Source organism: Typopeltis vanoorti, chromosome 11 (genome assembly GCF_054136105.1).
Source record: "Typopeltis vanoorti isolate ZY-2024b chromosome 11, IOZ_Tvanoo_1.0, whole genome shotgun sequence".
NCBI classification, from domain to species: Eukaryota; Metazoa; Arthropoda; class Arachnida; order Uropygi; family Thelyphonidae; genus Typopeltis; species Typopeltis vanoorti.
In genome coordinates this window covers 59240017-59263714 of record NC_143559.1, presented here as the reverse complement: position 1 = coordinate 59263714, position 23698 = coordinate 59240017, and the positions used below count along the sequence as shown (strand labels likewise).

The window sequence follows — 23698 nt, the reverse complement described above, 5'->3', positions numbered from 1 at the left end:
TGTCAGATGTTAATAATAATATAGGATAGTTATCTGATTCTATGTTTAGAAATTTTTTTATATGTGCAGTAACCTAGTATTTTGTTAATGGTAAGTAAGTTACAACAATTTGAAGAAACTGTTACAACTTACTTACCATTCAGCTCTCATGTATTCACAGTCATGCATTAAAAGATCTTCATTTGGACACATCACATGGGATCATTGGTTAAAGGTTTTAATGACACTATATTTCTGGTTAGATTGAAGTCTACATGGATTTATCTTCATACAAAAGTGGATTTTCTGTAAATAGCAAAACAATGGGTTGTCAAGATGATGTAAGAGACCCCAAAAAAAAAAGATAAACTGCTGTCTTTTTTTTTTTTTTTCTTCCACACTAAAAATTATGCATTGATAGTTATTTTTCTTGCTTAGGAAGATCTGGAGTTCAGTAGTAAGCTAAATAACACACAATATTATTATTATACAGGCGTCTCCATGAAATCAGACTCATCACAGGAGACATTATTCACACAATAACTATCATACTTCTTAAACTCATTCACTGACCAAGCACTTACAACCACCTCTGGCAACTCATTCCACCCATTCACCACCCTCAAAGATAAAATTCTAGTCCTGGCACCCTTGTTAACCACACTCTTACACAATTTCCATGCATGACACCTCATTCTCTCCCTTCCTGCCATGTACTGAAAAAAAAGTCTTCAGCGTCAATCCTATAAAACTCGTTCTTTAATAACATATTCTTCTATCATGTCTCATGTTTATCAGCTAGATTTTGAAGCCCACAGACCTTCAGTCTATTCTCATAGGGAGAATTCCACAGACCTGTCATAACCTTTGTTACTTGCCTCTGGATCTTATCCAGCACTTCTTTATAACCATGGAATCCAGGTGAAAAGATCTGCATGCAGTAGTCCAGGTGTGGACTATTAAAGCCTTATAAAAAGGAACAAAAACCTCTCTAACTTGAAGAAAATTCCAAGATAAATCATATAGAAAAATTAGCTAAGTAAGATGACACAGGGCTAGTCATCATTGCTCCTTTGACTTACTGATAAAACTCTGTAAATGCAATAGCCAGAATGTATGACAAAATCTACTAGTTATATCTGGAGAAAACTTTTACTTGTTTCTTACAAATTTCTATGGTGTGCATTCACTTGAAAGTGTTCTGGAATAAACCACATAAAACTTATGCTATTAAACTGCTCAAAACACAGCTTGAACCATAGAGAACCAAAGTATGATGTGGATTATGCATTTTATCTTAAAATTATTACAAGCGACTGATGCGATGACATATTTGCAATGATGCAGATATTTGTTAAATTATCAAACAGTTACATTACATTACTACTTTTTAAACTGTGTTACTACTGTTTGAATGTTGTCCATTTTCTTTGATTATAATATCATAAACTTTTTTTTTTTTTTTTTTTGCTTAAACAGGCTGTTAGTGATTTTCTTGCAACTGGTGAACTTATTTATGAAATTCTTTGCAAGACAGGCTTTAAAAGACTGCCACAACTAAAAATTTGACTCAGGTATGATGACATTATCATTTGGCTAAGTACAACATGAATTTAAGGGCAAGTTGAACAATCTAGATCAATGTATCTACTTTTTATAGTGGATGAAACTGATATCTTTACAAAATCCATTTACCTGTGTACCACCTTCTGGCACAAAAAAGAATCAATCAGAATCCTATATTATAGGATATATGACAGATCAAGCAGTGAGAAACCAAGAAGAAAAATCAAGAATTAGAGCACCAACAACTGGTGTGACTCCATTACAAAATGGAGTACAATCAGATAAACTACAAAACATATCCTTCAACAATTTCCAGAGAAGCTTCAAAATAGCTAGGAAAACTGGGAGTACAGAAGGGCTATAAATACCATTTATCTAATATACGACATAAAAAATAGTGATTTTAATCATGATGTAAAAGGTAGCCTTCAGCCTTATGCAGATTTGCCACATTTCAACATACATCCAAACAATCACACCCGCTCCTTAAAAAGTCTAATGCTCTTCTCATATTTGTTATGTAGGACAGACTGACTACACAAGAGAAATCTGCATGGAAGAATAAATCAAAGATGCAAAGAGGAAAAGAAACATAAGTCAGGCTTCATTTCCCACCAAAGTGAAGACATCAAGTTTGTGAAAAACCAAGATGCTGTCTACACTGTCTCAAGCAGCAACATCAGTAAGTTCAAGATGTCCATGTTTTTCACATTATAATAGAAAATGTTGTTCATTTTCCCTAATTATAATATCATAAATTTGTTTTTTTTTTCTCCTGACAAGGCATGCCATAAGGAATGCAAAACAAGTAGAGCAATAAAAAAAAAGCTATTTTTATGTGCGATTTATTCCAAAACATCATCGAAATTTGCCTTTAATTAGTTCTTGAATGGTATATTAGTCGAACAATTTGAAACTCGCCATTTTGAGTTAGTTGTCAATTTTTTATTTTGGAAATAAAATCTGAAGCATTTTTGATATATGAAAGATATGTTCTAGAGATTATATTAACTTAGATAAGTATTTGTAGAAAGCTTTTCACTTGATTAGAAAGTAAATTATACTTGCCAAGAAATTATATTTGGGGTGCTTAAGGGTCAAAGCTGTATAACTGAGAGGAGACCTCCACATAGCCTTTAAAGGAATGCAGAGAACCGACCAGGGGTTCTGATCTAATGTTCAATCCTCACCTTCTCGTGGTGCACCCTGTTGGGTATCTACCTGGATGCTGAACGAACGAGGATGGGCTGGCAATTTAAGATTTAGCCGACCAAATTGTATTCTTATTGGCTTAAACCAATATATAAAATGATGGTACAACATGACAAAATTTCATGCCGATGGGGCATCGCCCAGTTAAACAAGGCCCCCGTTGTTTTCGCCAGGGAACCAGGGCAAACAGCAAAAAGTCAGCTACTGGAACACATCTGAAAGCACACCCCAACTCAATATCACCAGAGGTAAAGATCGGCACTATAAACATAACAAGCCTGAATGGCAAAGAAATGGAGCTACCTGAAGAATTAGATAAGTACCAGATCGACATAATAGGGGAGACTGAAACAAAAAAGACAAAAACTGGTGAGATCTTTCTGAGCAATAAATACAAAATGTTATACTCAGGAAATGACAATCAAGGAAAAGAAAGAGTAGCCATAGTATTCAACACAAAATACAAGGCTAATCTTCTTGAATGGCAGGCAGTCTCAAGTAGATTGATGTGGGCAAATATCAGAATGGGGAATTGGACAATGAGACTTATTTGTGCCTATGGTCCCACACAAGGTTCTACTAAGGTCGAAGTGGAGCAATTTTTTGAGGCTTTAGAAAAAAGCAACTGACACAATGAAAAAGGAAAAGTTGGTCCTTGTTGGGGATCTAAATAGCAGAGTAGGAAATGATTATGAGACAAACAAAAATATTTTAGAAAAATTTGGAGAAAAGAGAAAAGCTAATAATAATGGCAAATACCTGTTGGATTTCTGCTCAGGACATGGACTGGTTATTACTAACACCATGTTCCAACATAAAAATGTGCACAAATTCACATGGAGAGAAGAGGCAAGGAATAAGAAAAGTCTCATTGACTATGTTATTGTTGATAGTGATGTTTTCTCCCTGGTGCAGGACAACAGAGTGTACAGAGGATTTGAAATTGGAAGCGATCATTATTTAGTCTTGAGTAGGATAAAATTGAATTTCATATTGAAAAGAATAACAACATGTAAGAAAGTTTTAAAGCGAATTAAAGTTGAGCAGATCTCAGATGTGAACTGTAGACTAAAAAACACAAAGATTATTGAAGAAAAAATTAAAGAGTTTGAGAACAGGAACCAAACCTTGGAGATTCAGTGACAAGCCTTGAAGAAAATCCTGATTGATTCAGCCAGAGAGGCATGTGGTGCGGTTGTCTGCAAGGATAGAAAAATCAGAACTCCATGCTGGACACAGGAAGTTAAAGAGGCAGTGAAGGAAAAGAAGAAAGCATATCAAAAATTCCTGGCAAATAAGTCAGCTTTTGCTCTTAGAGAATACAGAGACAAATGTAAGAAAGCAAAACACTGTGTAAAACTAGCTAAACAAAAGTCATGGGAGGACTTTGGCAAGAACATAGAAAATAAATATCAAGAAGGTGGTAAGATATTCTGGAAGTTGTTGAAGAAGCTTAGGAATGGAGGAAAGAGTGTTGTAAAAGGAGTGTTGTAAAAGAGATGATAAAGGTGAAATGAAAACAAGAGAAACAGATATCCTTGATATCTGTTTCTCTTGTTTTCTTGAAACAGATATGGAGTAATTACTTCGAAAAATTGCTAAGTGATATAAGCAGTGATAGCGCAGTGGTAAAAAACACTCAACAGGCATACAGTCAGGAATACATATCCATACTTGAAGTAGAAAAAGCCATCAAAGGCTTGAAATGTGGAAAGGCAGCAGGAGTAGATGATATTCGACCAGAAATGCTGAAATATGGTGGTATAAAAGTCTTACAATGGCTGCACTGCATAGTTCAGAAAGCATGGACAGAGGGACGAATTCCGGATGATTGGAGTAGAGCTCTAACAGTACCCATATATAAAAAGGGAAATAAAACTGAATGTGAGAATTACAGAGGTATTTCCCTACTGAGTGTTCCTGGCAAGATCTATACAAGTATACTTGAGAAATGGTTGAGAAGAATTGTAGAAGAACAAGCTGGATTCAGTCCAAAGTGAGGCTGTCAGGATCAGATCTTCACTTTACGACAAATAGTTGAGAAAGCATGGGAATATAACAAAGATCTGTATTTAAGTTTTGTCGATCTGGAAAAGGCATATGACAAGGTGCCAAGAGAGAAGCTATTCAATACGCTACAATTATAAGGTATCAATGGGGCATTATATCAAGCAATACTTAGGTTGATTTGAGTTGTAAGTCAGCAGTTAGAATTGTAAGTCAGCAGTTAGAATTTATTTGAGTTGTAAGTCAGCAGTTAGAATTGAAGGAAGTACAGGAAGATGGTTTAATGTTAAATCTGGTGTGAGACAAGGATGTACATTATCCCCTCTGTTATTCATTATCTATATGGATCACATTATGAAGGAAAGTGGTATTAAACATGATATCAGAATTGGAGATGTTAATGTCAGCTCTTTGCTTTATGTGGACGATGTTATACTTCTAAATAAATCCGTTACAAGTTTGCAAGATTCCCTGACTAAATTGAATAAATGTTGTAATAGATATGGTATGAAGGTCAGCAATAAAAAGACAAAGACAATGAAAATAGGTAGAATTGTTGAAAATGTCAACTGTGTTGTGAATGGAGAACCTGTGGAACAAGTAAAACATTCAGCTACTTAGGCACGATTTTTAATGAAGATGGTAAATTAAATATGGAAATAGACAACAGAATCAACAAAGCTGGTATGGTAGGAAGTCAACTGAATAAATTCATATGGAATAAGAGAGAAATCAGTCGGAACACTAAATTAGCTGTATACAAGACAGTGTTCAAACCAGTTTTAACTTATGGATCTGAGAACTGGGTCAGAAGTAAAACACTTGACCAAAGACTAGAGACGGCAGATATGAGAGTCCTGAGAATGATTAGAGCCATGAACAGATGGCATCAATGGCAATATCATATTAAAAACGAGGATATTAGGAAAGAACTTGACATTGTCAGCATCCAGAAATGCATTAGTAGAGCTAATCTCAGGTGGTATGGTCACTTGAACAGAATGGGCGAATAAAGATTTGCAAAACAAGTGTTCTCTGCCAGGTTGGCAGGAAAACGACCCAGAGGAAGACCAAGATATAGGTGGATTGATATGGTACAAAGTGCCTTAGATGATAGAAATATAAGATCTGATAATGTTGGAGTCTTGACAAGTAACAGACTGATTTCAAGGAAAATTGTAGATAGGAAGTTAGTAATGAAGTAAATTTTTCATGTAGTACTATCATATCCTGTACACTCCTTGATTGTACGTGTCAGGAATTTGATGATGATGAGAAATTATATTTTTGTTTAATTCTTCATCCAAGTGTAAGTCAAGGTTGCATGTGAAGATACTTCAATTTTGCTTACACCAAGATAAAGGATTAACCAATATAATTTCTTGGCAAGTATAATTAGATAAGTATTTGGTAATTCCATATATGTTTGAATATTGAGTAGAATGGAATTCTAGGTTTATTAATCTTTTAACAATTCATAAATGTTTCGTGCTTCATGAAAGATGTAGAGTTATATCAATGAATCTTTATTCGAAGATGTGATATTCTCCTACATTGTATTTAACTTTCTGGCATGATATAGTACAGAATCATCAGAAGGTAATTTATTTGTGATTCAATCACATGATACAAGGGACAATTTTCTATGATGTTCAGAGAAATTCATGATGATTTTGTCTCTCTTGCTTTACTGCTTTTAGAAATGTTAGTATTTGAAGCTAGCCTTCAAATAGCTATAGGTTCAAATGCTATCACTCAGGATATTTTCTCAATACAAAACTTGTTAACCTCATTTATTAATAGCTACTTCTCTTGATACTGATGATATAGTTAAAAAGGCAAAGAAAATTTCTAAAATTCATTTAAAAGCAACCGCAAATTCCATGCAGTTGGCTAAAACTTCTTTTCTTATTAGTAGTGGAGGATGACCAGAAATATTAGTTACCCATTTAAAGATAGTAAGAAGGCATATTGTATGGTTTTTTTTTTTTTTTTTTTTTTTTTTAAAGAACTGATTAGTTTTTGCTTAATTTTAAGGGCTAAACAACAGATTGATCAGAAATCGCATAAACAATATCAGAGTTCTTCATTAAAGCTATTTCACAATGTGTTTATAAGGCTTTTTTTTTTTTATCAGTAAATCTAAATCATGTTTGGCAATAGGCAGTTAGTCAAGAAGTAACTTACTGCTTTCTGATTAACAGTATGAGCCAAAGCCAATTTGAATGTCTCTTATCTTTATAATCAAGTTGGCAGAACCTTCAGCAACTTAACATCTCAGGAATGTGATTTGATTTTGTAAAACATGATTTCAATAACAGTTTCTCATAGTCCATTGTCCATTTCCAAATTATTCCTCTATAAAGAAAATTAATTTTAGATTTTAAGCTCACGTTTTGCCATAACATTCAATATTGTTAACGAATTGAAACAAATTAGTAAAAATTTTATGTTTATTAAGCTAATATTTCTCTACTGCAACAATAGCATCTTCAGAGCTAACTCAGCTAAATCAATGTCTTCAATCACAGGTGCACATCTTTTATACATCAAAAGGATTTCATATTTTATTTCCAAATTAAAGAATAAAAAAAAAAAGAAAAAGAGAATGATATAATAGCAAGCTTTGGCATTACTTCCTAGTTCACTGATAACACTATTACAAGAGACATGAATAATTAAATAATAAATGTGCTCTTACATTCTGGCTATTTCACATAGAAAACTTTTATCAGCTGATTGAAGAAGCAATGAGAGTATAGCTCTATCGTATTAACAGATAATTTCCACGATTCATTTAAAAACAACCGGTCGTCAAAATATTTTTACAATTTCATATTTGGTATTGTCGTGACGTTCTATTTTTATGTTATGTTCTAAATCCGCCATCTTGCTAAAAGTCACTTTCATAAAATAAAGGAAAACTAATTGCAAATTAATCACTGATCTAAGGGTAGAGAAATTTCTATTATACTGCGCCACTCTATCCTTAGATAAGTCTATGTGAATTAGTAAGATTAATTCAAAATTAGTTGGCAGTCTTTTCACTCATTCAGGCCGATGGTATTTATTTTCTTTCCTTCTGGGATTCCCGCTAGATCCGAATTTTTGTGAACGGTGCAGTAAAAAGAAATTCAGGCAAACACAATATTTAAATTAACAAACAAAACATTTAATATATGGTTATATAACAAATACATGTATTCCACTTTTAAATATGACAACTCAGTCAAGCTAGTACATCAGGTCAAGTCATTCACAATAAATCAATCTTCCAAACTTTCACATACAAATACAGTTTCAGAATCACAAAGTTTCTTTACTCAATTTACTACAATAGAAATTCTTAATTAATCAGTTTCCTTGTATCTCTCAATTATACTCTACGATTAACTCGTAACAGGCACTAACCACGGTAGATATCACTTCAATGTCTATATTTTCAACTCTCAGCCTCGATGGTAAGCTACAGTTAAATTTTAGAAACAGCGCAACGGAACTAATACTTAAATCTGCATACACTGAAATAAACTAATAGGACTGTCCTTACCAGAAATAATCTTCAGTACTTCCAATTTTTGTGAGCACACTTTCAAATTGTATTTATCACACTTGCGAAACACTAAATAACTAAAACATTACTAATCGCGCTTCAAAAACTCCAGATAGCAACTATAAGGTACATTAATTATTCTTATTTTCATTCATCAACTAGTTTAACTCCGTACAATTCCTTTTTTCGTAGTATAGAAATAAGTCGTAATTGTAGACTGACTGGATTTATTCAGAATTCTTCTTTGAATGTCCAGTTCTCTAATTATCCGATTACGGCAATAATTTCCTTTATTACTACGGCTGACTTTGCTTTCAGCCAACTATAAGATTCACTTATGAAAAAAATATCTACTCAATTCTTCCCTAAGAACCTTTTAATTACATCTACTTCTTTAGTTTACTTCCTTGCTACCTTATAGTTCCAAAGTTCCGTTCCGACTTTCACTTACAACTGCATATCTATTTTCTCTCTTCTCCACAAACGCTCCCTTCACATGCGCCCGTTTATTTTCACGCGTCTCCATGACAACCGATAGACGTAAACATTCTCGCGAATGTTACATTACGCTATACAACTACATTGAGTTATTACATAACATTAAGCTTTTACAAAAGGAATAAATAGAATGATCACATTTCAATAAATGCGTAGTTAAATCACAAATATAAATTCTTAGAATATTGACATAACAATAAATAAAACAGCTTAATAACATTTAATACAGAATCTATTTACCATTAACACATTTCTTTGATTAAGCAATTAAATATTTGACATAATTAAAGTAGTTACACAATATCAATTATAATTCATGCCATTTACACCAAATAATATCTACAAACACAGTTCCTATGACGGAAAATCATGTTGGATTCTGAATCAAACAACATTTATTCTATTTTCTACATAATTAGAATCCAACAGTATCATTTTGTAGGTTATGTGGTTGCCATTTCAACTGACCTGTTTCTGCAAAAAATCATTGGAACTTTAAAAATTCCAATGATGAATCAAATTTACTGTAAGAAAATGAAATGCAGTAAAAAAGGAAACTGCAATTATGGTACCATAAAAGGTTAAGAATATTATCAACTGTTTTGATTTTAACAGTTAATATATGATCTTTAATCATATTAAGACTTATGGCCATATTCTATGTGACAGAAGCATGACTGCTGTTCTCAAGTGAAGTTAAGCTTTAGATGGCATCCTTCACCCACTTTTAAATATTACTGCAGTACCTTTTAATTACAGAATGAAAAGAAGATTCCAATAAAGTATTTGTCAATCTGCTGTTTGATTTTCTTTGGTATTATGTTCTTTATACAAAACATGATTGCCAAAAAAGTTTTTCATTTTCCAAAGATCTGAATTTTCACTTCAAGTCCCAATTAAAAACATTTTTGTATATTTGAAAATACAATTTGAACATTAAAAACAGAAAAGAATAGTTATTTAAATTTTTCAATATCAGAGAATCATCAGAAGTTCCATGGAATCTCTGCAGCCTTTATAAATATGATTACACAAAATAATATTCAATAATATTGCACAAATACTAAGTTTTTACAGTATTTAAGCTAGTAAGCTTAATGAATATAATAAATTTAGTTTAATCCTTTATCCAAGTGCGAGCAAACAAAGTTTGCGCCTGAAAGTATCTTCAGGACTGGGGTAAGGTGGTACAACACCAGGACGACTCCTTGCAAAGGTGGAGCAAGCTACCAACACTCCTATCTCAGTATCTCCCATAATGCAAAACACATCTCCTTGCGAAAATGTCTAATGTTATGCATGGGCCTGGCTCCCACTGAAGAGACCTCAATAAAGTTCGAAACTAGTCTGGGTAGTGGCCCTTCCCTTACTGCATAACATTAGACATTTCTGCAAGGAGATGTGTTTTGCATTATGGGAGATACTGAGATAGGAGTGTTGGTAGCATGCTCCACCTTTGCAAGGAGTCGCCCCGGTGTTATACCACCTTACCCCCAGTCCTGAAGATACTTTCAGGCGCAAACTTTGCTCACACTTGGATAAAGGATTAAACTAAATTTATTATATTCTAACCAAGTGAAAAATAAGCTTTCAACATCTTTCTCTAAATTCAGAGTAATTTATTAAAAAGGTGGCACACCATTTGGCAACTCTTATAGGTAGAGATGACCTTGCTAATGCTTCTGGCTGGTATCTCCACTTGGGCCTGGCTCCCACTGAAGAGACCTCAATAAAGGTCGAAACTAGTCTGGGTAGTGGCCCTTCCTTTAATGCATAACATTAAACATTTCCACAAGGAGATGTGTTTTGCATTATGGGAGATACTGAGATAGGAGTGTTGGTAGCTTGCTCCACCTTTGCAAGGAGTCGCCCTGGTGTTGTACCACCTTACCCCAGTCCTGAAGATACTTTCAGGCACAAACTTTGTTTGCTCACACTTGGATAAAGGATTAAACTAAATTTATTATATTCTAACCAAGTGAAAAATAAACTTTCAATAAGCTTAATGAACACTGATCACATACCTGAGTATCTACCCATTTCATTCCTCTGGGTGTTTTTTCTACACGACCATAGAAATTGACAGGCAACATATATTCTGGCCTGGCTTTTTCCCATGGATTTCCAAATCTCAACCAGTCATCTGGTTCTTCTACCTGATAATGAAAATATTAACATGCAAATTAGTCATTTCAATTGCTATTTAATTATCTATTGTTATCAAAAAAGAAATTTATATTTATAAACATTTATATTATGTATATAAATAAATTTATATGCATAATATATTCCATTTGAAATCTTATGATCTATAAATATATCATATTTGCTTTAAATGCAAAACCTTCATAGCTTAGTCAGTACTGACTGCTATTTTGGGTTCAAATCCTAGCTGGATGTGAAGAACCTTTAACGAGACTTTTCGATTGAAGGCGAGTTAGCTGGTCTCATACAAAGGTTTTCATTCCATAAATTCTAGTTTTTCATTCTACAAGAGAGACAAAACAGTCACAGGATGCATATAGCACATCAAGCAGACAATAAGAATAAGGGCTAACAATTGTAATTCATCTGAATTTGGTTTCAAAAACACATAGCACAGTGTGGGCTTACAAGCAAACATAAATAAATCACTTGAAATGCAAAATTATAAAGTTAAATAATGGTATTAACTTTGAGACAAGTCAAAGCACACTTACTTCCCTTTGTCATGCATTAAATTTCTGTACTGAACCTAATGGTGGAGGGGAACTCTCAGTGATGGTACTGGCCCTTTTCATTCTTACTTTCTTCTTCTTTACTTTTCTTTCCATATTCTTCACTTTACTTCTGATTTTTTTTTTTTTTTACTGTCCTTTCTTCCAGACCACCATCACTGTGATCCAATGCCCTGCCAATGTGTTTGCCATGTGGAGTGACCCTTGGACATCCAGAAATGGGGAAGGGGAGAGAGATCCTGGCAGTTCTGTACTACTTTGGCCTCTACTTCAGTAGGACGAGCAGTCCCAGATAGCCCAGCCAGGATCAACCTGCTAATGGGCTTGTCTGCAAGGGTCAGAATATTGCATTAAGTGTCCTACTCCATGGTCTGAGGACAGGGCTCAAGGCTGGTTTTGTTCTTGCCAGTCAGGCAAGCAATTACTGCACTCGAGAGTATAGGCAATGTCCAAATGTGTGGCTCAGTGGTGGGTGGAGAGCTCTAGCACTGAACAAAAAAATCTCTTGAGCATGAATTTTTTCATTCTGAAATGTTTCAAGGTCCTAAAAAGGTCCCAAACAAGCACTGATACCATACACACATCATTTGATAACAAATGCAAGAAACAAAAGATGTGATGCCAGTACAAATCACTGGTATCACAGTGATCTCAGCTGTCAGGAAGATCATGTCAGGTGTTAAATGTCAGGAAGATCATTTCTCATCATCAATGCAACAGGTGAAATGCCAATAAGGAAAATGTCATCCTTCTTTATTCAAAAGGTTTTGAAAGTTTATTTTTCACTTGATCAGACTATAATAAATTTAGTTTAATCCTTTATCCAAGTGTGTGCAAACAAAGTTTACACCTGAAAGTATCTTCAAGACTGGGGTAAAGTGGTACAACACCAGGGCAACTCCTTGCAAAGGTGGAGCAAGCTACCAACACTCCTATCTCAGTATCTCCCATAATGCAAAACACATCTCCTTGTGGATATGTATAATGTTATGCATTAAGGGAAGGGCCACTACCCAGACTAGTTTCGACCTTTATTGAGGTCTCTTCAGTGGGAGCCAGGCCCAAGTGGAGATACCAGGCAGAAGCATTAGCAAGGTCATCTCCTCCTATAGGAGCTGCCAAACGGTGGGCCACCTTTTTATTAAATTACTCTGGATTTAGAGAAAGATGTTGAAAGTTTATAGGAGGAGATGACCTTGCTAATGCTTCTGTGAGATGTCAAAAACAATCATGTATCCAATTTACATCACCGATTAATGAAACCATCAGTGCAAAAATTATATGGGATAAAATTTGGAAAATGTAAGGCAGATACAGAACACACTGTTTACCTTGTAAACAGTGTGTTCTGTATCTGCTTATCCCAAATTATTGTAGACACTTCAGGAGAAAATTATGCAAGAATCTCAGCAGCAGCTTCATATCCTCTTGACTTTTGAATATTGAAAGAGCAACAAGAGAAACAGTGGCTAAGGTTTTCTACCAATGGGTTAGAGTGATACAATCAGTCACTCATTAAGGAGGAACCAAAAAGAGATGTTTTACTGTCTAACCCTAGTGCAGCAAGGTCCTGATGACATCCATTATGAAATGATAAAATATTTTCCATTACCTTGTATGGATCTCTTTCTCTTACTACACAACAGAATAATTACACAGGAATTTTTGGATTCTTGGCATTAAGTTAATTGTTATTGCCATCCCAAAACCAGGAAAAGATCTGACACAAGCAAACAATTGTCGTCCTACTGCTCTGACCAGCTGTCTTTATAAGGCGTTGGAAAAAAATGGTAATTGCAACGCTTCTCTGGTACCTAGAAAGCAACAAACTTCTTTCCAACACACAGTGTGGCTTTTGCAGGCACCAATCACAATTGGACCATAGAGTTAATTTAGAAACATGTATAAGATATGCTTTCTTATTTGTCAATTGTTCTTATGTCAATGACTTCACAATTTGAGGTCACTCCTGCAATATGAGGATAACTGAAAGACAACTTCAACAAGCAATCAGTGTCTCTTCATGGGCTTTTAGTAATGGGTTCAGGTTTGAAAAAAAAAAACTGTCTGTGTACACTTCTGCCAAAAACATATCCTACAACCTAGATCCTGATTTAAAAATGGGACAAAGTATTATTCCAGTAGCACTAGATGCCAAGTTCTTGGAACTCATCTTTAACAGAAAGCTTGCATTCCTTATACAAATTCATCAAATTAGGAAAAAGTGCAAAAAAAAAAAGCACTGAATATCCTTTGTACTTGATCCCCTCTACAGAATGGAGTGCTGAATGATATTTCTTGCTATTGCAAGTATATATGCATATATATATATATATATATATACACACATATATATACACACACAGGGTGTTCGGGATAAATTTGACATATTTATAATTAATTATATTTTTCCGTAAGTTACATGTATTAACACACACTTCTCTTCATTTAAAAGTTTGGACCCTTCTTCATTCATATACAAGATGTCAGAAAGGATGGATAGCTGGAACCCACCTGAATCATGGAAGAGAATAACTTGTATCATGATGATTCGTGCCCGCCATCAAAATAAGGATATTACGACTGCTGCCCAATGCTCCCTGAATACAGTAAAAACAATCAGGCATGAACTAGAGACTTGCAATGGTGACTACGAGGATGTAGCAAGAAGAAAGATCCCTAGCAGACGATCTGATTGCGTTCATACAGCAGAATTCCTCGCAAATCTGCAGGAACAGGTGTTGAAGAACCCTGGCATTGGAATTCGGGCTTTGTTCGTGGAGTTGCTAACTGTAGTCAAGCCCTGGATAACAAGGGTAGCCAATGGTAGGCCGTATGTATGGCAGCAGGATTCGGCCCCTTGCCACACCTCTGGGAAAAGTCAAAAATGGTTGTCTGAAAATTTCTACGACTTCACCAGTCCAAATGTTTGGCCTCCAAACTCCCCAGACCTTAACCCCATGGATTATTTTGTATGGGGCGCAGTTGAAAAAGACACCAATCGCACTTCCAGTAATACAAAAGCCCAGTTAATGGATAAAATTAAAACAGTTTTTGCGGCCCTTCCCAGGGAGACTGTAGCATCAGCTTGTTCGAGGTTCCGAAGCAGAATTGAAGCTGTGATCGATGCTAATGGTGGTTATTTTGAGTAAATCTTGTTGATAGTATTGTAATTAACTCTGCCTGTAATGTTTTTTTGTCAATTCATTAAATTTAATAGATACAAAGAAGATTTTCTTTTTCCTTACGAAACTGTCAAATTTATCCCGAACACCCTGTATATATATGCACAAGTGTGTAATTTATACAGACTCACTGAGTTCTTGACAGGCCATCTCGTTACTCTGTGAGGCTTTACAACTGATGCACAAAATGAAGACCCTTAATATCGACATTTAATTGTGCTGAATTCCCAGCCATGTTGGAATTAAAGGAAATGAAACTGCAGCTGCAAGATCAGCTCCTACTTTTTCCACATACTGTTTGACAGTCCCTTATGCAGACAGCTTATAAGAGCAAAGGTAATTATCCAATGGCAGGAAGCATTGACAAACAAATTACATGAGATTAAGTATTGGCAGTCTAATCAACACAGAACCAAAAGAGAGGAAGTTGTCCTTGCTAGGCTCTGCATAGGTGATTGTCATCTTATGCATTCTTATTTACTGAGGGCTAATGACCCACCCTCATGGGTGGGTCATTAGCTCAGTTAATAAGAATAAGATGCATGTTGGAAAAAATGCAATACACGTCTCACCATTTGTTATATTCTGGTGGATTGCCCACACTGGACATGAGAGAGAAATGACATTTTTACCATTTGGTTGAGCCGTATACCCTCAGGCATATGTTGTCAGACTTGGACAAACTGCAAGATGTTTATAACTTTTTACAAAGAATTTATACAAACACATTTGATTATAAATTTATTTATATGTAGATACTGCATTACTTTACTTAAATTTTTTGTACATAATAAATAAATAATAAAATTTGGTGATATTTTTATTCTGAAAAAGTTATTTTCAGAATAAAATCCATCCAACTCACAAACTGTTATATGGCAAGTTAGTGCATAAATTGCCACAGATAGATAACAAATTAGTGAGTTGGATGGCAGACTGGTTTCTGACAGATACCAGCAAGTTGTGTGTGGAGGAAGGTTTGAAGAAGGTTTCTATGCTACCAAGTTATTTATCAATGACACATCATGCAATTTCATCATCATACTTTTCACAGATTTAGGCCTACAATGGCCTGTTTTGACCTCAGAAGTCATTGTTGAAACTACTTAATACTTGTTTCGGTAATCTTTCTGTTTTCATTCTTTCAACATGTTCCATCCATTTATATTTATATTTCTTTAATTTTTTCTATTACTGATTCCTGGTTTAGTTTTTTTCATATTTTCTTCATTTCTTTTGTAATCAAATAGAGTATACTTTGTAGTTTTTCTCATAAATTTCACATTTCAAATGTTATTAATCTTTGTTTGTCTTTTTGTTTTATTAACCAGATTTCACTTCCATACAATAAGACTGATATGGCTAATGTATTATATACTTTTAACCTAGTTTGTTTTTTTTTTAACTAGATTAGGTTTAAATACAGAGTTGATTACACCTGTTATTTTTAAATATTTCACAGCTTTTAGGTTTATATCTTTTTCATATGTAATCAAAAATCCTAGATAGTTAAATGAATCCACCTGTTCAAAAATCTTGTTGTCTATCACTATTTTAGTTCTTATTGGATCTTGTCCTTTAAAGGCCAATATTTTTTTTTTTGTTGTTGTTGATTTTATCATTCCATAATCTTTGGCTATTTCCTGTAAGTTATCTTCAGAATTTGTAATTATTATTTGATTATCAGCAGAAAGAAGATTGTTTATAGTAGGAGAAAGTTCCCTTGATGGGAATTTTTATTCTATTTTAATATTTATTTAAATGAAATAATAAGAAGAGTTGCTGAAAGGGGACATCCTTGTTGGACTCCTTGATTTATATCTCTCAGATATGATAGTTCATAATTTAATCTTATTTGGATTTGATTATTTTTATATATACTTATGATAGCATTTAGAATACTATTTGGTATTTGTCTTTCTTTTTATATGTTAAATAAAATACTTCTTTTTACTTTATCAGATGCTTTTTCAAAGTCAATAAATGTAATGTGTATTTCTAAATTGTATTCTCTTCTTTTCTGTATTATCAAAAGGCCAGGTCTATACATGATAGTTCTTTTCTAAATCCAATTTGTACATCTAAAATAAAGCCTTTGGAATATTTTATTAGTTTGTCGTTTAAAATTCTGCTTTATATTTAATAACAGGAATTTAGTATACTTATACCTTTACAGTTTTTAGGGTCATCTCTATTACTTTTTTTAAAAATAGGGATCACTATTGCTTTTTTCCATTTTATTGATGAATGTTGAATGATGAACTTGTTGAATATATATTTTATTTAAAAATAAAAAGAGTCTTTCCTTAAACCTTATTCCTGCATATTTATGCAATTCTGAACCTAACTTTTCTCCAGGTGATTTTCTGTTTCTTTCAAGCTGATTTCTAATTCTTCTTTAGTTATTTCCATTTCGCTTTCACTGAATGTTGGCTAGTTATCTTTTTTTTTTTTTTTTTAATATTTGTCTGTTTCTCAATTCTGTATAGAAATTTAGAAATTCCTCTAATTTCAATTTGGTGTCTAATTTTATGCTTCCTCTAGTATGTGTACTTAAATGTTTCAAACTCTTAAAATTAGGCACAAATTTGTTCCATGATTCTCTATCTTTTTCTGACTTTTCTTTTAGCTATGCTGCTTATTTATTTATATTCTATTTCATCTTCTAATCTTTTACTGCTTAACCATTTATGATATGCTTCTTGTTTTATTTTGATTATTTCTTTGATCATATCATCCCATATCTTCAGTTTTTTTTTCCTTTTTATTGAATTTTTTGGTCTTTCCTAAGCTTTCATTTGCTGCTGTATTTAGTATCATTTATATTAAGCCATTCTATTTCATCACTTCATTTTATGTAAATATTGGTTAATTCTTTGTTCATATAGCCATTGTATTTGTGTCCTTTAATAATCTAGTTTTATAAAATGATGTTTTAAATTTTTTTTTTTTTAAGTTCTTGTTATTTGTAACCATTTAGATGGTAATCTTAATTTTATTTTAACAAGAAAATTATCACTACTTATTTCATATCCTCTGCAGACTAACAGTAATAGAAAACTTTGATGTGTCTTTTCATTTAAGATAAAGTAATTTAATATTGATTTCCATCCTTTTGCTGCCCAAGTATATTTATATCTTTATGTTTATAGAAAGTTAAATCATGTAATTTAACAGTGGCTATTCAGTTAGCTGCTGATGATATAAAATTGGGAAAATTATAAAGGAGTGATGCTAATGTTAAAGGTCTCTTGAGGAAGATTTAAAATAAACTGTTAGCTTGAACAAATGACTGGAGCTTTATTTCAGTGTGTAAGCAAGTTGAATTTATTTTAATGTCAATTTCATCAGCTACCACCCTTTTGTTGAGGGAAAAGGGTGGTAAAACATGGATACATGTTTGGATGTATAGTAATGCACTGTGTTCCAGGAGATGAATGAGATTTGGGATTATGATTGAAGGAGAGACCAAAATTTCAAAAGAGACATGATGAAAGAGTCATGAAGACCACATTTGGATTACTGTATATAAATTTCGTCACTTGGTTTCTTTTCTGAGGCAATGAAAAACTCTGAAGGAAATCCAGACTGTAAGTAAGGCAATAACACAACTTGAATTGTTGGCATGAGATGGAGGAGAGGAGAGAGAACCACACTGCTCAGAAAATAGGCAAAGAAAAGAAGATATAGTCGAGATGTCTGAAGTTAATGAGAAATTTCACTAGATAAATAAAGGATTATATACATTGAGGCTGAGGTTCGACCATTTCTGAAAGTATGAAAGTTATATGGCTGTGTGGTGAGCAAGAATGTAGATTTCTTGCATGGAAATTAGTGGATGGGCAGAATGCATATTTGTTGTATAAGTTGAAGTTTGGGTAACTCCCATGGTGTACCCACTGATTCTACAGATGTCTGTTAATAATAAGCAAACAGTTAAATAAATTCAGTTAACAAGTAATTTAAAAAATATATGCAGTGAAAAACATGACTTTACTGCCATATTTTTTAAATTAATTTTGAGAATGATGCATTCATTACTAATCTGCAGTGTTTTTCATGTGCTGTATTCTAATTTATTTTCTTAATCTAATTGAAATATAATAATTGAATGTGACAATTCTTGACACTTAAATATTATTGTGTAAGTATCAATTAAAAAAACTTACATCAACTCAGTAAATGAATACAGTAATATCTCAGATTGCAAACTCATAGGGACCACGTGTAGTTTGCTACATTGAATAGTCCTGTAGTGAACTTTCTTTACCACTGTATTTATGGAGCTCTAATTGAGATATTTTGATAGTTTATTATATTGAGCATGTTTGTTGTATCAGTGTTCATTACAGTGAAAGCCAATCATATTTTACGTATCATAAAGAGAAACTTTCCTTAGGGGAACATGACATTTTCGATTTTATGTGATTAAATATTCACTCTATGAAAGAGGTTTTTACATTAGGAACTCTATTACAATTTTGTGCACAAGAAATTTAGAAAGAAAACAGCAATGAAATTTATGCAACTGGTTTTAGAAGTAGCACTCAGTTGCTTGGATAAAGACATATTCTCTCAAGTAATATAGATATTTGTAGGGTTTCCATTTCATTAGTTTTTGCAAATTTTATGTACACTTCAAATACTGTCAGGTGCTTGTTTCATACTGAGTATTTGTGCAATCTTATAATTTTGTTTTCCCCTGTTTAGTTAGATCTGAATTATTCAGCCTACTACATTTCAAATAAACCTCAACGAAGGAGCAAAATGGCAAGAATATCTGAAAAGAGTATAGATATTGTGAATGTACATGCTGTAAGCACTACAGAAATAGCAAAAAAAATTGTGCAATTAATCAAATGCATCACAGATGGTAAATAAATGGCATATTACAATTCACCCATTAATTCATATAAAAAACATAATTCTATTATAAGAAATGTATATAAAGATATAGATATATATATATATTATTATAGCTAAGTACTGTTTAAATATTATGAAACAATATTATACATTACAGATATTAATAAAAGTGATTTTGTACGTAGCAAACAGGGAGCTGAAGCTCAAGGCTCAATATCCTTCTCATTACAATGATGAAAAAGTCAGACAAGTAGAGAAAAGAATGATTATTCATTATAAAAGTTTTGATCAATAGATTACTAAGCAGTAATCTATTACAATTACAATAGATATAATGTAATATTATTGTAATAGATATATTACAATAATATTACAATAGATTTCCCGAATGTCAGAAGTTGAAGATTAAGAGAAAAAGATCAAATTTGTAGTATTGTCAACTATAACTCTGCCTATAAGGCAGGATTGTCAAAGGGTATCCAGAGAGCTCATCAAAAAGGCAATTCATCAAAAGACAATTCAAAAAAAGGCAATTCATCAAAAGACAATTCAAAAAAAGGCAATTCATCGAACAACAATTCGTTGCAAATGCAATTCATCAAAAAAACAGTTCACCGAAAATTTAAAATTTTCGAAAATGTTATGAGAAAATTGATCCATTTAGAACAAAACCTGAACTGTGAATAAGGAGATTACAATGCTACTTTCATAGGGAAAAATTATAGAATAATATGGTTCTTAAAGTCTTTCTTGTCCGATAACTGTTTCATGTCTGTTCATGGGACTGATTTGCCTGTTTCCAGAAGAAAAGCCCAGCTGTATGTATATTATGCCTGCTAACTTACCTTTAGCAGAACAGGACTGATAAAAATTATGCGTAAATGGGATCCAACAACCCAGGTCTTTCTAACTAAGCGGCTTCGTTTTTACCGACTGAACTATGCGGGCTTCATTATTATTATTGTTGTTGCTAGTAGTAATATGCGACTTCAATACAACAATTATTATGGGATGAATTTTACTCAGATTCGCTATTTGAAACTTTTACAAGAAAATGTCGAACCGTTCCAGTTTTCAGTTCAGCTAAATTCGGGGCGACAAAGGAATAATGTGTCCAAATTATGTACTGTATTACAAAAACTCTCTGACTTAAATTACTTAGTAGAAGTTGTTGGTACAAGAAGCTGTTTACATGGTTCAGTTTTTGTTCTAAATGGATTACTTTTACCATAACATTATCGAAAATTTTAAATTTTCGGTGAATTGTTTTTCGATGAATTGCATTTTCGACGAATTTTCCTGTAACCTTGTCAAAGTGTTGTGGAGAATGTAGTGGAAGCAGTGAAAGATAGTGCACAAAATACGACTGAGAGTTTGAAGGAAGTAGTTGAAAGTAAAATGTGGATGATGAGAAGCTAGTGTGAAAAGAAATTGCAAGCTTATGCAGACTCATGCACAGGACAAAATGTGAGCTCAAGTGACTGGAGAAATGATTGGCATGTGGAACAGAAGACAGAAAATGAAAGAACATGTGAATAGGAAAAGCATAATAGTGAGAGACTGGTAAAAAAGAGAGTATTGTATGGGGATTCAATGATAAGAGGTAAGGCTCAATATCCTTCAATAAGTAAACTTAATGAGAAAGTGACGAAAGCATGCTTTCCAGGTGTGAAGATAAAGGATGTTAGTAAAGCTTTAAGTATGCAAAAGAAAGAAGAGAATGAGTTAATTGTTTTGACAGGCACAAATGATTTGAAAGGTGAGAAATATACAATGAGAGAAAATACACAGGAGTTATCAGTGGAAGTAAAAATGAAGAGTAAGAAAGTAAAGATTGTGAATCTGCTGCCTCCATATGATATTACAGAACTGAGAAGGGCCATGATTGCCAATCAGTCAATGAGAAGATTGTGCAGGAGGAATGGTGCGCAGTTTATTGATGTATAGAGTGAATTTGATGGACGAAAGGATTTATAAATGCTTGATGGACTACTTTAAATGGTTTTGGAATTCGATGTTTGGAGAAAGTATTATTCAGTGAGAGTGTGTAAGTGCAAAACCAGGAAACTAGAGATATTAGGGAGGATGAAATCAAGCATGTGTCTAGCCATTCCTGTGATAAATGAGCATGTGTACAGTAATAATAATGAAATGCCAAATGGGATTTCACAAGTTTCCGACTTGAATGAGTTGGTAATGACATTACACAAGGGTGATTATGGATACAAAGGGATGTTCAAATGCATGTACATGAATACAAGAAGTATCAAGAATAAGGGTGAAGAATTTTTTGGCATTGGTCAGCTTGACTTGGCCAAAAATTATAGGCATCAGTGAGACCTGGTTGATTTGAAAATGATATAGTTACAGGGATAGGATGTTAAGGGTATTGTATTTTCAGGGAGGACAGAGAAGACAGGAGGTAATGTATTACTGATGATAGCTGAAGAATTATAACCAACAAAATTAGAAGTAAAAGAGGATTTTAGGTCTGAGGGAGATGGTTCATTTGAGGCTGTCTGGTGTGAGATAAAGCAAATGATATAACCACAAAAGAACATACTAGCAGTAGAGTTATGAAGATAACTTATGTTGTTATAACCACAAGAAAGAAAGAACCTATGAGGATATATCAGTTGCTCTAGGTATTTATCAAAACTTTTCAGTCCCCCCCCCCACACACACCTCCCTGTGTAGATGCCATGTATCATCAAATAAGCACAATGAGTGTAAGCCAAACAATTATTATAGGAGACTAACTATGGGGACATTGATTGGAGGGAGGAAAGGGATAATGGCAAGATGGAAGTGGGATTTATATAGTTGCTAATAAATAATTACATGAAATATGTTATAGAGAGAACATGGGGTTTGAGTGTTGGATCTGATAATAGCATCAGAAGATATATCCGTAACCAAAGTAGACTCTGCCACTAATTGGAGAGAGTGACCGTGCAGTCTTGATATGAGAAGTTGTCAAACATATGGAATTCTCTACCAAGAAGGGATTTAATTTCAACAAGGGTGGTGATTATGAGAGACTCAGGAGTCATCTTGGAATGGTGCAATGGCTTGAGAAGCTAAAAGGAAAGAATGTCAGTAGTGCATGGAAAGTGTTCAGAGATTACTTGGAAGTAGCAGACTGCATATCCAACATCAGGAGGATAAACCAAGTTGAAATTAAATTGATGAGTAGAGATATAAAGAAAGAGCTGCAAAAAAGCATTGTGGTGGAAATAAAGAAAAAAGTGATCAGCATACTCATGAGCAGTACAAAGTGCAAGCAAGAAGAGTGTATGGTAAGAAAGGCCAAATCAGACTATGAGAGAGAATTAGCTAAACAAGCCAAAATAAATCCAAAAGAGTTTTTTCATTATGTAGCAAGTAAGAGAGAAAATGACTATGGTAGGATCTTTAAACAATGCTCATGGTAGGAAGGTGACTGAACCAAAAGAAAGAGTTGAGTTGCTGAGAGATCATTTTGCGAAGGTGTATCCATCCAGGTGGAGATTTTACAATTGCTGATGTTAGAGAAACACATATCAACATCAAGGTAGATGAACAGGAGGTGTTCAGCATATTAAAAAATATGAATGTGAACACAGCAGTGGGACTGGATGGCATATCAGCCCGTGTACTACATGAATGTGCAAGGGAATGGCATTTCCTCTGACAAAGTTGTTCAATAAGTCTCAGCTCTGGCAGGGTGACAAGGGAGTGGAAAGAGGGTAAGATAGTGCCATTGTATAAAGGAGGCTCTCTATGGCAGAAGTAGCAAACTACAGACCAATTAATATATCAGGAGTAGTTATTAAAGTATTGGAAAAGTTGGTAAAAGGTAAAATACAACAGTGGGTGGATAGGGATGCAATACTCCATAGTAGGCAGCATGGCTTTGTAAAGGATAGGTCCTGTCTTAGTAACTTACTCACATTTTATAATAAAGTGACAACAGAACTGGATAAAAGTAATGGTTATGCCATGATACTGCTCAACTTTGCAAAGGCATTTGACAGAATACAAAAGCTGGAGCAAATGGGAATTGATATGAGGCTAGTAGCATGGATGAGGAGGGGGGAGGGGTGAATGACAGACAGACAGACACCAGAGAAGAG

The 23698-nt window shown here is 33.8% G+C and overlaps 1 protein-coding gene across 1 annotated transcript in view; it reads right to left on the bottom strand.

The window, feature by feature from the left end:
• LOC150101616 (glycogen phosphorylase-like) overlaps positions 1–23698 on the bottom strand; it is a 253929-nt gene that overhangs the window by 113561 nt on the left and 116670 nt on the right. The window contains exon 4 of the mRNA XM_090399990.1: positions 10840–10971. Within this exon, the coding sequence (XP_090256116.1) occupies positions 10840–10971 (132 nt within the window). The remainder of the gene's footprint in view (positions 1–10839; positions 10972–23698) is intronic.